General features: G+C 46.5%; 1 protein-coding gene and 1 long non-coding RNA gene across 3 annotated transcripts in view; both read left to right on the plus strand.

Moving 5' to 3' along the window:
- The window catches only part of LOC310677739, a 304,619-nt gene extending 297,278 nt beyond the window's left edge, over positions 1 to 7,341 (plus strand). For both annotated transcript variants that reach the window (XR_014511388.1, XR_014511389.1), the window contains exons 2-3: positions 5,871 to 6,083; positions 6,342 to 7,341. This is a non-coding gene — a long non-coding RNA (uncharacterized lncRNA). The remainder of the gene's footprint in view (positions 1 to 5,870; positions 6,084 to 6,341) is intronic.
- Positions 7,342 to 9,985: 2,644 nt separating this feature from the next.
- Positions 9,986 to 10,552, plus strand: LOC310677539 (ragulator complex protein LAMTOR4-like). The gene has a single exon (XM_083440674.1). The coding sequence runs from the start codon at positions 10,016 to 10,018 to the stop codon at positions 10,319 to 10,321; it is 306 nt and encodes a 101-aa protein (XP_083296800.1). The 5' UTR covers positions 9,986 to 10,015; the 3' UTR covers positions 10,322 to 10,552.
- The last annotated feature ends 1,909 nt before the right edge of the window (positions 10,553 to 12,461 follow it).

Genomic DNA, 12,461 nt, shown 5'->3' on the forward strand with positions numbered 1-12,461 from the left:
GGCAGGGCAGCCATCTCTCTCTCTTTGACTACATGCATTAAGGAAGCAACATCTGCTTAGCCAAAGATGCTCTCTTTGCTTCCAGTCAAGAGAGGACAAAGGGACTGTCTTCTTATGAGAAAGTTTCTAGGTATATGTTACTTTTCTAAGCTAAGTCTGCCTTCTGGGATCCGATTGTGAACAGAATGATGTGTGAGTAAGCCTTTCTATACTTTTATAGAAGACTGTGTCGTGTCTTATCTTTTATGAGGGAATAAGGGGGAAATACCAGAACAGTAATTATAGAGGCTTTAGTGAGCCTGAGCAAATGCATCTGCTGCAAGTTTAAAAAGAGGAATGTTACTCTGCTAAATTGTGAACTTGTTAACACAATTTGGAAAGGCTATAATCAGACAATATATCCTCTCCTGCATCCCCGAACATTCCCACATTATTAACTGTAAAGGACCCATCACCCAAAACATTGCTCAGCTTGCACCAGACTCCCTGGACTTGGCCACAACTGTGCCACTGCAGGAGATGAAGCTGTCATTGCCCTCCCCATTTCATCCCCCCCCCCTTAGTTCTGCCTTCCTAATCTCTCTATTGTACAGCTCCCATGTGGTCCAAACCTTTGCATTTGAGCTTCCCCAGCTGATGCATTCAGGCTTCCTGGTTCTCCAGTCCCACTTCAAGCCCACCTGCACAGCTGGAGGGCAGGGATGCTTCTCAGTACCAGATGCAGGGGACCACGGGACGGGAAGAGATGCTCTTGTGCTCAGATCCTGCTTGCAGACTTCCCACAGGCAACTGGCTGGTCACGTGTGAGAACAGGATGCTGGACTAGATGGGCCACTGGCCTGATCCAGAAAGCCCCTCTGATATTTTACCTACAAGGAATGGTAAACAGCTGGGGTCAATGCTGGAAGGCATGGGAGGGCCAGGTTCAGACTGGCTCCAGCTTCAAAAGCTGAGACTGCTGAAGAGGCCAGAGGCCATCTGGGCATCTCTTAGAGAGCCAGTGTGGTGTAGTGGTTAAGAACGGTGGACTCATAATCTGGTGAACTGAATTCGATTCCCTGCTCTTCCACATGTAGCTGCTGGGTGACCTTTGGCTAGTCACACTTCTCTGAAGTCTCTCAGAGTGTTTGTTCTGGGGGAGGAAGAGAAAGGAGAATGTTAGCCGCTTTGAATCATAGAATCATAGAGTTGGAAGAGACCACAAGGGCCATCGAGTCCAACCCCCTGCCAAGCAGGAAACACCATCAGAGCACTCCTGACATATGGTTGTCAAGCCTCTGCTTAAAGACCTCCAAAGAAGGAGACTCCACCACACTCCTTGGCAGCAAATTCCACTGTCAAACAGCTCTTACTGTCAGGAAGTTCTTCCTAAGGTTTAGGTGGAATCTTCTTTCTTGTAGTTTGGATCCATTGCTCCGTGTCCGCTTCTCTGGAGCAGCAGAAAACAACCTTTCTCCCTCCTCTATGTGACATCCTTTTATATATTTGAACATGGCTATCATATCACCCCTTAACCTCCTCTTCTCCAGGCTAAACATGCCCAGCTCCCTTAGCCGTTCCTCATAAGGCATCGTTTCCAGGCCTTTGGCCATTTTGGTTGCCCTCCTCTGGACACGTTCCAGTTTCTCAGTGTCCTTCTTGAACTATGGTGCCCAGAACTGGACACAGTACTCCAGGTGAGGTCTGACCAGAGCAGAATACAGTGGCACTATTACTTCCCTTGATCTAGATGCTATACTCCTATTGATGCAGCCCAGAATTGCATTGGCTTTTTTAGCTGCCACGTCACACTGTTGGCTCATGTCAAGACTCCTTAGGGTAGTGATAAAGCGGGATATCAAATCCAAACTCCTCCTCTTTTTCTTAGTGTAGACCGAGGTCACCAAGTCTGAGTTTCCACAGCCACCACTAACCATAAACCACCATTGGCACCACTGGCAACGGCAACGGCAGTTAAGTTCTGTGTAAACGGTAATATTTTATCCTCTTGCTTCTGCTATTTTAAACATGCATTTGACTTCCATTAGTAATGTTTTATTTTGAAATGGTTAAGGTATGTAATCTTGGTTAACTTTGCTGTGCTCAATGTGCATGCTGCAGTTGACCTTTGTCATGTTTTATTTTGATATCTTTACGATAATAGTTTCCTGTTAAGGACATTGTTTTGAACGTATACTTTATATTTGACTTTCTTCAGTAACGGTTTGATGTTATAATGGGTTGCAAACTGCTCTGAGATTCCCCCCCCCCTTTAAAAATATAAAACAGTATAGAAATGAAATTAATAATATTTTCAGACTCTGGGCCTCCATCTTTCTTTATCACTTAATAGGAACTGTTTTAAGCTTGTTGTTGTTTAGTCGTTTAGTCGTGTCCAACTCTTGGTTACCCCCTGGACCAGAGCACGCCAGCCACTCCTGTCTTCCACTGCCTCCCGCAGTTTGGTCAAACTTATGCTGGTAGCTTTGAGAACACTGTCCCACCATCTCATCCTCTGTCGTCCCCTTCTGCTTGTGCCCTCCATCTTTCCCAACATCAGGGTCTTTTCCAGGAAATCTTCTCTTCTCATGAGGTGGCCAAAGTACTGGAGCCTCAGCTTCAGGATCTATCCTTCCAGTGAGCACTCAGGGCTGATTTCCTTCAGAATGGATTGGTTTGATCTTCTTGCAGTCCATGGGACTCTCAAGAGTCTCCTCCAGCACCAGAATTCAAAAGCATCAATTCTTCAGCAATCAGCCTTCTTTATGGTCCAGCTCTCACTTCCATACATCAGTACTGGGGAAATCATAGCTTTAACTATACGGATCTTTGTTGGCAAGGTGATGTCTCTGCTTTTTAAGATGCTGTCCAGGTTTGTCATTGCTTTTCTCCCAAGAAGCAGCTATTGGGTACTCGGGTAATCTCTACAACTCAGAACAACTGTATTTCTGTACTGGCACTTCAAGCTGCATAACTAGTTCACTCGCTGCCTGGCAATTTGTGTAAATAAGCATTTTTAATCCCTTTATGATGACATCTGTTGATGTTCCTATTCTGGCATTGCAATAAGCACTACGGGACATGATGCTTTTGTGATCACATTTGAAGGACGTCAGGGTTACTTGTAAATGCATGAGCAGATTCTTAAAATTCTTTGCCCTCCATTTAAAAAGTTTTAGTGAGTAAGAGGGCGAAACCTAAAGCAAACACACCAGCCCGCTGGTGGATTCTGGCGCTGTTCACCAGGTGGTGGCTGGCTTTTGTTCAAAAACAAGACTAAACAGTGTTGAGTTAATGTCAACCATTAAGGTTTTACTTTAAATAAAAATTGCACAAGCGACCCGATTTAGATATTGCGCAGGGCACTGCGAGAGCACTTTGGGAATCGCTGTTTAGGTTGACAGCTGCCAAGTGACCAGCTGGACGAAAGGGCTAAAAGGATTCCAGGAGAGTGAGAAAGAAAGAAAGACATAAACACAAGCCAGGAACCAGGTAGCTAGTCTGCCATGCTGAACAAAGCGGGAAATCCAGCTGTCCTCTGATGGGAATTGCAGTCCAAAACATCTGCAAGGCACAATATTCACATATTCCTGACATGGTTTCATTCTCTGGAAACCACAGCGGCAAAATATTTGGATTATTTATCTTAACAAAGAAATCTGAGGGCTCCCTTGGACAAAAACAAACAAACACAAGGACACCGGCCAGGAATACCAGAGCAAAACAGCAGCCAGTAGGCTTGGTCTTAATAATAATAATAATAATAATAATAATAATAATAATAATAATAATAATTTATTTATACCCCACCCATCTGGCTGGGTTTCCCCAGCCACTCTGCGCGGCTTCCAACAAAACACTAAAATACAATAACCTATTAAACATTAAAAGCTTCCCTAAACAGGGCTGCCTTTAGATGTCTTCTAAAAGTTTGGTAGTTATTTTTCTCTTTGACATCTGGTGGGAGTGAGTTCCACAGGGAGGGTGCCACTACCGAGAAGGCCCTCTGTCTGGTTCCCTGTAACTTGGCTTCTCGCAGCGAGGGAACCGCCAGAAGGCGTATAGCTAACTCAAACATACTCAAAGCAACAGTTCAAAGCACAGCACGTCATCAAAATCTCTTTGTTGGTCCAGCGCCCTCAGGCGCAAACACCAGGGCAAGGTGGTCTGCCATTTGCATCTGAATTCCCCAAACTTTTATCCTTGAGAATTCCACTTGGAGAAGGGGCTTAGGGACCAATCATTTCTTTAGGTTAATTACCAATGACTGCATGATGGGACTATATTTCCTGATTGTCAGGAGGCCAGCACAGCTGAACTTTGTTTATGCTCAAAGGACCTTGAGATGAAAAGAGTGCTTCTTTGTTCCCAGTACCAGGCTCTTGAGCTGTAAATTGCCTGACAGCCTTTTCACACCCAAGCCCCCAGCTGCCAGGATCTACAAATCAGATAACATCTCTTTCCTGTCCAGAGTCAGGATGCAATTTGATCCACACTTCTAAAGACAGGGAAGTTTGCAGTTAAAGAAACCAGAGATCCATTCCCCAGAGATCCAGAGTTTTAACTCTCCCACAATGCCTCACTCCCACATGAACCAAAGTTTAACATACCAAGATTTCCCAACTTCACCTTGGAATCTTGTTTTGTTATATATTGGATGTGTGATTGTAAAACTTTGATTTGAAAACCAAATAAACAAAGAAGCAGCCATAGCTGAAGATGCAAAATGCATCATTGTCAGAGGGGATGAACCCCACACAACCGTCACACTATTTCCTATAGGACAAGGGTTCCCAAGCTATGCCCCATGAACCGTCGTGGTTTTGCAAACTTCGTTCAGGTGGTCTGTGACATTCTCACATTAAATAAGAACTTATTGGACGGTGAAAGTCTCCCTCAAGCAGCTGTGGACTCTCCTTCCTTGGAGGTTTTTATGCAGAGGTTGGATGGCCACCTGTCATGGATGCTTTAGCCGAGATTCCTGCATTTCAGGGGGTTGGACTAGATGACCCTAGGGTCCCTTCCAAGATTCTATGAAATCACAACTATGGCAGGGAGCCTACAGCTCTCCAGGTGTTCCTGGACTACAACTCCCATCATCACTGACAATAAATAAATAATAATAATAATAATAATAATAATTTTTACCCCACCCATCTGGCTGGGCTTCCCCAGCCACTCTGGGCGGCTTCCAACAAAATATTAAAATACAGTAATGCATCAAACATTAAAAGCTTCCCTAAACAGGGCTGCCTTCAGATGTCTTCTAAAAGTCTGGTAGTTGTTGTTCTCTTTGACATCTGATGGGAGGGCGTTCCACAGGATGGGCGCCACCACCGAGAAGGCCCTCTGCCTGGTTCCCTGTAACTTGGCTTCTCGCAGGGAGGGAACTGCCAGAAGGCCCTCGGCGCTGGACCTCAGTGTCTGGGCAGAACGATGGAGGTGGAGACGCTCCTCCTCCTTCAGACTATTGGCTGATGAGAGATTTGAGTCCAGTTAACATCTGGAGGACCCACAGGTTAGCCATCCCTGACTAGGGGTGAAGGAGACATTTGGGCCAGTTATAATCTTAATGTGAAGCTCCCTAACCGGAACTTTCCGGAGCACAAACAGAAACACCGTCTTATCCTTCGAATTCCACATTTTGTGATTCGGTTTTCCACTGGAAAGCAAATGCGTAAAAACACATTGTATGGGGTGGGGAGGACTTTCAACTATGTGTAAATCGTGAGATTTGTAAAATTGTCACAAATTGTAAATTGTGAGAACGTCGCACTGAAATGCTGGTGGATTTTCACGAAGTTTCCCCCTTTACTTTATGCAGAAGTGTGGAAAACTCAACTGAAGACGGGGGTAATGAACATGAAAATAATCCATCTCTACTGGGGTAGGCAAGAAATCAATATATTGTCCAAAACTGGTTTGAAGTCCACATCATGACATCAGTTTCATAATTGTTGCTCTGGCAACATATCACGAATCATGATGTGTGTGTGTGTGTGTGCTGTGCAAAAAAATCACAATTTGGGGAAAACCATGAAGCCAGTCAACGCCTCCATTCTTATTTCAGCCATTGTGATATATCAGTATATTGCGATGTTTAGGTAAAGGTAAAGGGACCCCTGACCATTAGGTCCAGTCGTGGCCGACTCTGGGGTTGCGGCGCTTATCTCACTTTACTGGCCAAGGGAGCCGGCGTACAGCTTCCGGGTCATGTGGCCAGCAGGACTAAGCCGCTTCTGGCAAACCAAAGCAGCGCACGGAAACACCGTTTACCTTCCTGCCGGAGTGGTACCTATTTATCTACTTGCACTCTGACGTGCTTTCGAACTGCTAGGTTAGAAGGAGATTGCGATGTTTAGCTGGTTAAAAATCACCATGTTAAAAACCAAATATCGCCCTAATGTCTACCCGACTCATGTGATCCATCCCTCGTGGGTTGGATCCTGCCACAAGCCTCAAAGCCTGGCCCAACATACATGAGGAAGTCTACCTGTAGTTCAATTTGACCAAAGGAGGCTGCTCCTTCTGAGGCTTGAGAACGTCTACAATCTACATGCAGTTTATGTTGGCTGCTGACCCCCCTTACATATCCAGCCATTTCGGTTTATTTTGGCCGAGTCCTCCTCTCCTCAAAGATAGATTTGCGTACTCTCTCATCCATCCCTATGGTTCCTCCATCAGCAGAAAGGAAAATGTATTAGGCAGAGCAAGATCCCCAGAGCAGACTGAAGGGTGTGCGGAATCAAAGCAGCGTTCCCACACTAATTAAGTGAAATTCATCTTTGGTCCTGACATTTGTGCCCCCTGCTTATTTACTTAAACTTCCTCCTCTGGTTTCCCCCTTATCTTAGTACATCTTCTCCCTCCCCAGCAGATGAACACTTTTGGACTTCCACTTTCTGTGAGTGGTGCGAAGTTCAAGGCCACCTTTTGCAGAGGAAAGAACGCTGAGGATTTATGGTTCCCTCGGAACAAACTGCTCTATTTACAAATGTACAGGTTGAGCAGGAATCGTGCGTGTGGGGCTGGGCTGGGGGGAAACAGAGCAAATATATACACCCAGGCAGGATGCTCAAGGTCTGCATCGACGCCCTTCCCAAAGCAGGCCTTGAAACTTGACTATTCTGCAAAAATCAGCAGGTTCGTTTTTTAGAAAAATGTTATTTTCAAACTGGCCAGGCTCAGCTTCACAGACCTTGCAGGGGATATTATAAATGGATCTACAGTGGTACCTTGGTTCTCAGACTTAATACGTTCCGGAAGTCCGTTCCAAAACCAAAGCGTTCCAAAACCAAGGTGCGCTTCCCCATAGAAACTAATGCAAAATGGATTAATCCGTTCCAGACTTTAAAAAACAACCCCTAACTTTCTATCGAGACCATTGATCCATAAAGTGAAAGCAATAAACAATGTGCTGCAGTCACACAATCAATCAATCAATCAATCAATCAGTAGCCGAACTGGGTTCCACACAGTCACAAAAACAAACAAAAAGAGCCGCAAAAACAAAAACGCAAAATAAATAGCAAAAACAGACCTCAGCGTAACGCTATAAATGGAAGTGTGGCACTCAAAACGGAGGACGTTTAGCTTCCGGAAAAAAGGCGCAAACCAGCAGTGTTTGGGTTCCAAGTTGTTTGAGTACCAAGGCGTTGTTTGAGAACCAAGGTACCGCTGTACTGTTTTGCTCAGCCATTCATTACCTCCATGTCTTGTTGGTGATGAGCTAAAAGACTGCCAGAGCTGTGGATACCAGGGCAATCTTGTGCACAAGAAGATATATTGGCTAGAATCTTTAAATTTGACACTTGATTATACACATACACAAGGGTTGGGGGAGAGAGAAACCCACTCTAGCTGTGACTGTGTTTTTAATGCTGTGATTTATACTGCTGCAAGCCATCCTGGCTCGCCAGAGCAGCGATGTCACGCTGGCCACGTGACCCGGAAGTGTCTCCGGACAGCGCTGGCCCCCGGCCTCTTGAGTGAGATGGGCGCACAACCCTAGAGTCTGTCAAGACTGGCCCGTACGGGCAGGGGTACCTTTACCTTTACCTTTTAAGCCATCCTGGGGCTGTCTGGTGTAGGGCAGATAATGAACATAATTACAAGTGGCAGTCAACATCACACTACAGTGGTACCTTGAGTTACAGATGCTTCAGGTTACAGACTCCACTAACCCAGAAATATTACCTCAGGTTAAGAACTTTGCTTCAGCATGAGAACAGAAATCGTGCAGCGGCAGCGGGAGGCCCCATTAACTAAAGTGGTGCTTCAGGTTAAGAACAGTTTCAGGTTAAGAACGGACCTCCATAACGAATTAAGTTCTTAACCAGAGGCACCACTGTATATGATAGACAAGGCAATGATACGTACAATTTTATAACATGCAGAGAATAACACGTATAATCAAATCAGAGAGGGAAGCTGAGGGAAGTCTTTGGTGGGTAGGAGAGGGAGGGAGGGGGGAAAGGGGAAAATGTAATTGGTTATATTGATTTATAATCTGATTTGTTAAATTTGTTCAATAATTTTTTTTAAAAAAAAAATATCAGTTGGATTTGATTGCATTTCTAGGCTGCTTTTCATTCAAATGAACCCGAAAGGACCATACAAACAGTAATTAGCAATAACAGAACATTATGAGTGCAGCATAAACCATATAAAATAATCAACAAAAATCATAGTCTCCACCAGGATTAGTCGCCATTCATTGCTGCCGTGATTTTCTCTAATCTTTTCAATACCACTGTATTACAAACCCCAGAGAAGAAAAGACATCATTAAGTTTATCATCTCCTCCCTGCAGTTCTCCTGCCCACAATGTTCATAATGCAACCACCCCAGCCCTCGGCAGAGGCTTTTCAGTGGAGGAACGCAGGGACATAGCAAACTGCCTTCTGCTGAGCCAGACCACGGGACCACCAAGCTTGGCACTGCCAAAACTGCCCGCCAGTGGCTCTCCAGGACTTCGGAAGGGTCTCCTGACACTTTGGAGAGGCATTTAGGGGACCGCAGGTGGGCCAGGGCTCCAGGCACACGCCCTCCTTGATCTTAGGACCGAGGCCAGATTAAAAGCAATAACAAATTCACTGTTTGCCGACGGCTGCTGCTCACCTGCCCCTGAGCTCTTACAGCCTCCATTCAAGGGGGCATAAAGCATAGCCATATTTATAATGTCATTCCCCAAGATAAAAATTAATGCCTAGTGGACCAGCGTTCCCCATGAGCTCGTAAAAGCTTTCAGGGCCCCTCTTAGCAAGCTCTATTAATCACGAGCGTCACTTTTACAGGTCTGAGCTCCAGCTGGGCCGGATAACAAGAGCTCCATTAAAACCGCCCAACTATCAGCCCCATCTGGAAGCCATCATCTTGCATTTGGTCACATGAAGAACGCCAGCCAGCGGCTGGCTCTTTTACAAGGTGGCAGAATTGTGAAAGTCGTTCTGGCATCAAACCTCTGGGCACCCCCCACAGGGAGGGGATTTTACCCATCAAGCAGTTCTGTTTTTTTATATATATATAATATTTTATTAGGTTTTACAATGAGTGAACAAAAAATAAAACACAATACAGCAAACCAGACAAAACAAAGAAGAAAATACAGCGACATATAAACACCAAATATATATATATATATATATATATATATATATATATATATATATAAAAGAAAAAATAAAAGATATTAAAAACAAATTTTTTTCTCCTTATATTTACATTAGCTTGTTTCTGCGACTTCCCCAGACCTCCCTTCTCTGTATTCCAGATCATATCTTCTGTCAGCAAATTCTTTCCCTGTGTCAAATTTTGATTTCATCATTATCTTAGTGTCTTAATATAGTTACATTTCCATATATCTTAAAACATTAACCTTTCTTAATTTTTATAATTTTTTACTAATAACCTTTTACATTCAATCTCCCATCAAGCAGTTCTGCTCTGCTTTCCCCCCCAGAGCGCTTTCAATAGGGCCTGTTTTCGAGGCTGCACCGAAAGGGCCCGGTCACGGGACGGAGCTTCGGCGGCGGCGATGGCGGAGACAGTGGCGCTGACTCAGGGGCTGGAGCGGGTCCCCGACCAGACCGGCTACCTGGTCATCTGCGACAGGGCGGTGCTGGCGTCTTCAGGCGACCTGGAGAACGACGAGCAGACGGCTGGGGTGATCTCGGAGCTGGTGAACACAGCCTGCGCTTTCCGCTTGCCCCGTTACACCGAGGGGCCCTTCAGGCGTATCTCTGTGGTGTTTGGGGAGCACTCCTTCCTTGTGACCGTATCTGGTCAGAAGCTGTTTGTGATGAAGAGGCAGAACAGTGTCCGGGAGCCTGTGATCATCTGAACTTGACCTGCCCGCTTCTGCTGTAACTGTGACTTTGGGAGTGGGGGACTCAAGGAGAGTCAAAGCACCTTCTTTTTTGTATGTGTGGGGGCATCCCTGTGTTGATACTGGGTCACAAGAGAGCTGACGGCTCCTTGGATGCGTTGTACATTCTGCTTAAAGGCTTCGTGCCGCTGGGGGTTTGCTCCATATAGCTGTGGGTGTGATGGTGGTATGTGAAATAAAGTTCTTTGAAAAGAGAGAAGAAGGAAAAAAATAGGGCCTGTTTTCGTCATACAGTCGTACCTAGGAAGTCGAACAGAATCCGTTCCGGAAGTCCGTTCAACTTCCAAAACATTCAGAAACCAAGGAGTGGCTTCCGATTGGCTGCAGGAAGCTCCCGCAGCCAACTGGAAGCCGCGTCGGACGTTCAGATTGCAAAGAACGTTCGCAAACAGGAACAGTAATTTCTGGGCTTGCGGCATTGGGGAGCCAAAATGTCAGAGTACCAGGGCATTCGGGTTCCAATGTATGACTATAAATACCCTATTTTTCGCTCTATAGGACGCACCAGACAATAAGATGCACCTAGAGTTTTTTTTGGGGGGAGGGAGGAAACAAGAAAAAAAAAATCTGAATCCCAGAAACCAGAACAGCAAGAGGGATCTGGCATCTGGGATAGCCGCTGAAGCCTCTCCTGGGCAGAGGGATGAAGACTCCCCCTGCCTGGAAGAGGCTGTGCGTGGGTAAGCTGCCCTCTGTACCTTCCCCCATCTCCCGCAAGAACCGCACGCTCTTTAAAGGGAGTGTGGTTCTTGGGGGCCTTTCTGGGAGGTGGGGGAAGGGACAGAGCCGCACGCTCTGTCCCTTCCCCCCACTTCCCACAAGAGCCGCGTGAAGCCTCCGCAGGGTAGCGGGGAGCCTTCATCCCCGTGCCGTACGGAGGCTTCACGGGGCTATCCAAAAGCTGCGCAGCGCTCCCTCTAGCTGGTCTAGCTTTGCGCGAAGCCAGCTAGAGGCACAGGGAGCCTTTATCCCCGTGTCCTGCGGAAGTTTCTGGGCAGCCTGCTAAGCCACCGCAGGGCAGCGGGATGAAGGCACCCCGCTGCCCTGCGGAGGCTTTGCGCAGCTAAGCCGGAAGCTAGAACAGCGAAACAGAGCGCTGCGCAGCACTCCGTCTCACTGTTCTGGCTTCTGGCTTAGCCGTGCAGCCTGCATTCCCTCCATAAGACGCACACACATTTTCCCTTACTTTTTAGGAGGGAAAAAATGCGTCTTATACAGCAAAAAATACGGTAACTACGTTCTGCAACAGGAGCAGCATGCTGCTATTTTGGGGCTGGCAAGGGGACAGGGAAAGCACTGCAAAGGGTGGGTGGGTTCTTAATGGGATGCCATAGAACCACCGAGGAAGCAAATGAAGAAGAATGCTCATTGTCCTGTAGCCACTTTGCAAACAAATCTGAACAAATGCCCGATAAAGACTGGATAAAGGTTGCTTCTGGCTGACTTGCTCATTGAGCATTTGTCCTGATTTGTTTGGAGGGAGATTAGATAACATTGGCTATTTAATGAGCGCTCATACTGGCTTGTTTGCAGGGACGTTAGGGCGAAGTTGCGTCAAAGCAACTGTGATCCCACAGACTTTCCAGCGCATTTTTCCACTACACTCATACCTCGGGTTGAATGTGCTTCAGGTCGAGCGCGTTCGAGATGCGCTCCGCGGCAACCCGGAAGCAACGGAGCGCGTTACTTCTGGGTTTCGCCGCTCGCGCATGGGCAGACGCTCAGAATGACGTCATGCGCATGCGTGGAAGCAGCAAAACGCGACCCGTGCACATGTAGAGGCGCCGTCGCTTGTTACGTTCGCTTCAGGATGCGAACAGGGCTCCGGAACAGATCCCGTTTGCATCCCGAGGTACCACTATACATCCTTTCACACCCAAAACACATCTTTTGGAATATTAGGAAGCTGCCTTAAACTGAATCAGACCACTGGGTCCATCTAGTTCAGTATTGTCTACACTGACAGGCAGCACCTCTCCAGGGTTTCAGGAAGAGGGCTCCTCTCAGCCCCACATGGAGATGTTGAACCTGCTCTGCGACTGAGCTATGGCTGGTTCGTTGCACAAGGCCTCCCCATCAATTGTGCAACCTCAAT

The sequence above is a fragment of the Podarcis tiliguerta genome, assembly GCF_965153285.1.
Source record: "Podarcis tiliguerta genome assembly, chromosome: 1".
Lineage (NCBI taxonomy): Eukaryota > Metazoa > Chordata > Lepidosauria > Squamata > Lacertidae > Podarcis > Podarcis tiliguerta.

Coding starts and splice junctions, on each gene's coding strand:
- LOC310677539 (XM_083440674.1), top strand. CDS start 10,016: ATGGCGGAGACAGTGGCGCTGACTCAGGGGCTGGAGCGGGTCCCCGAC.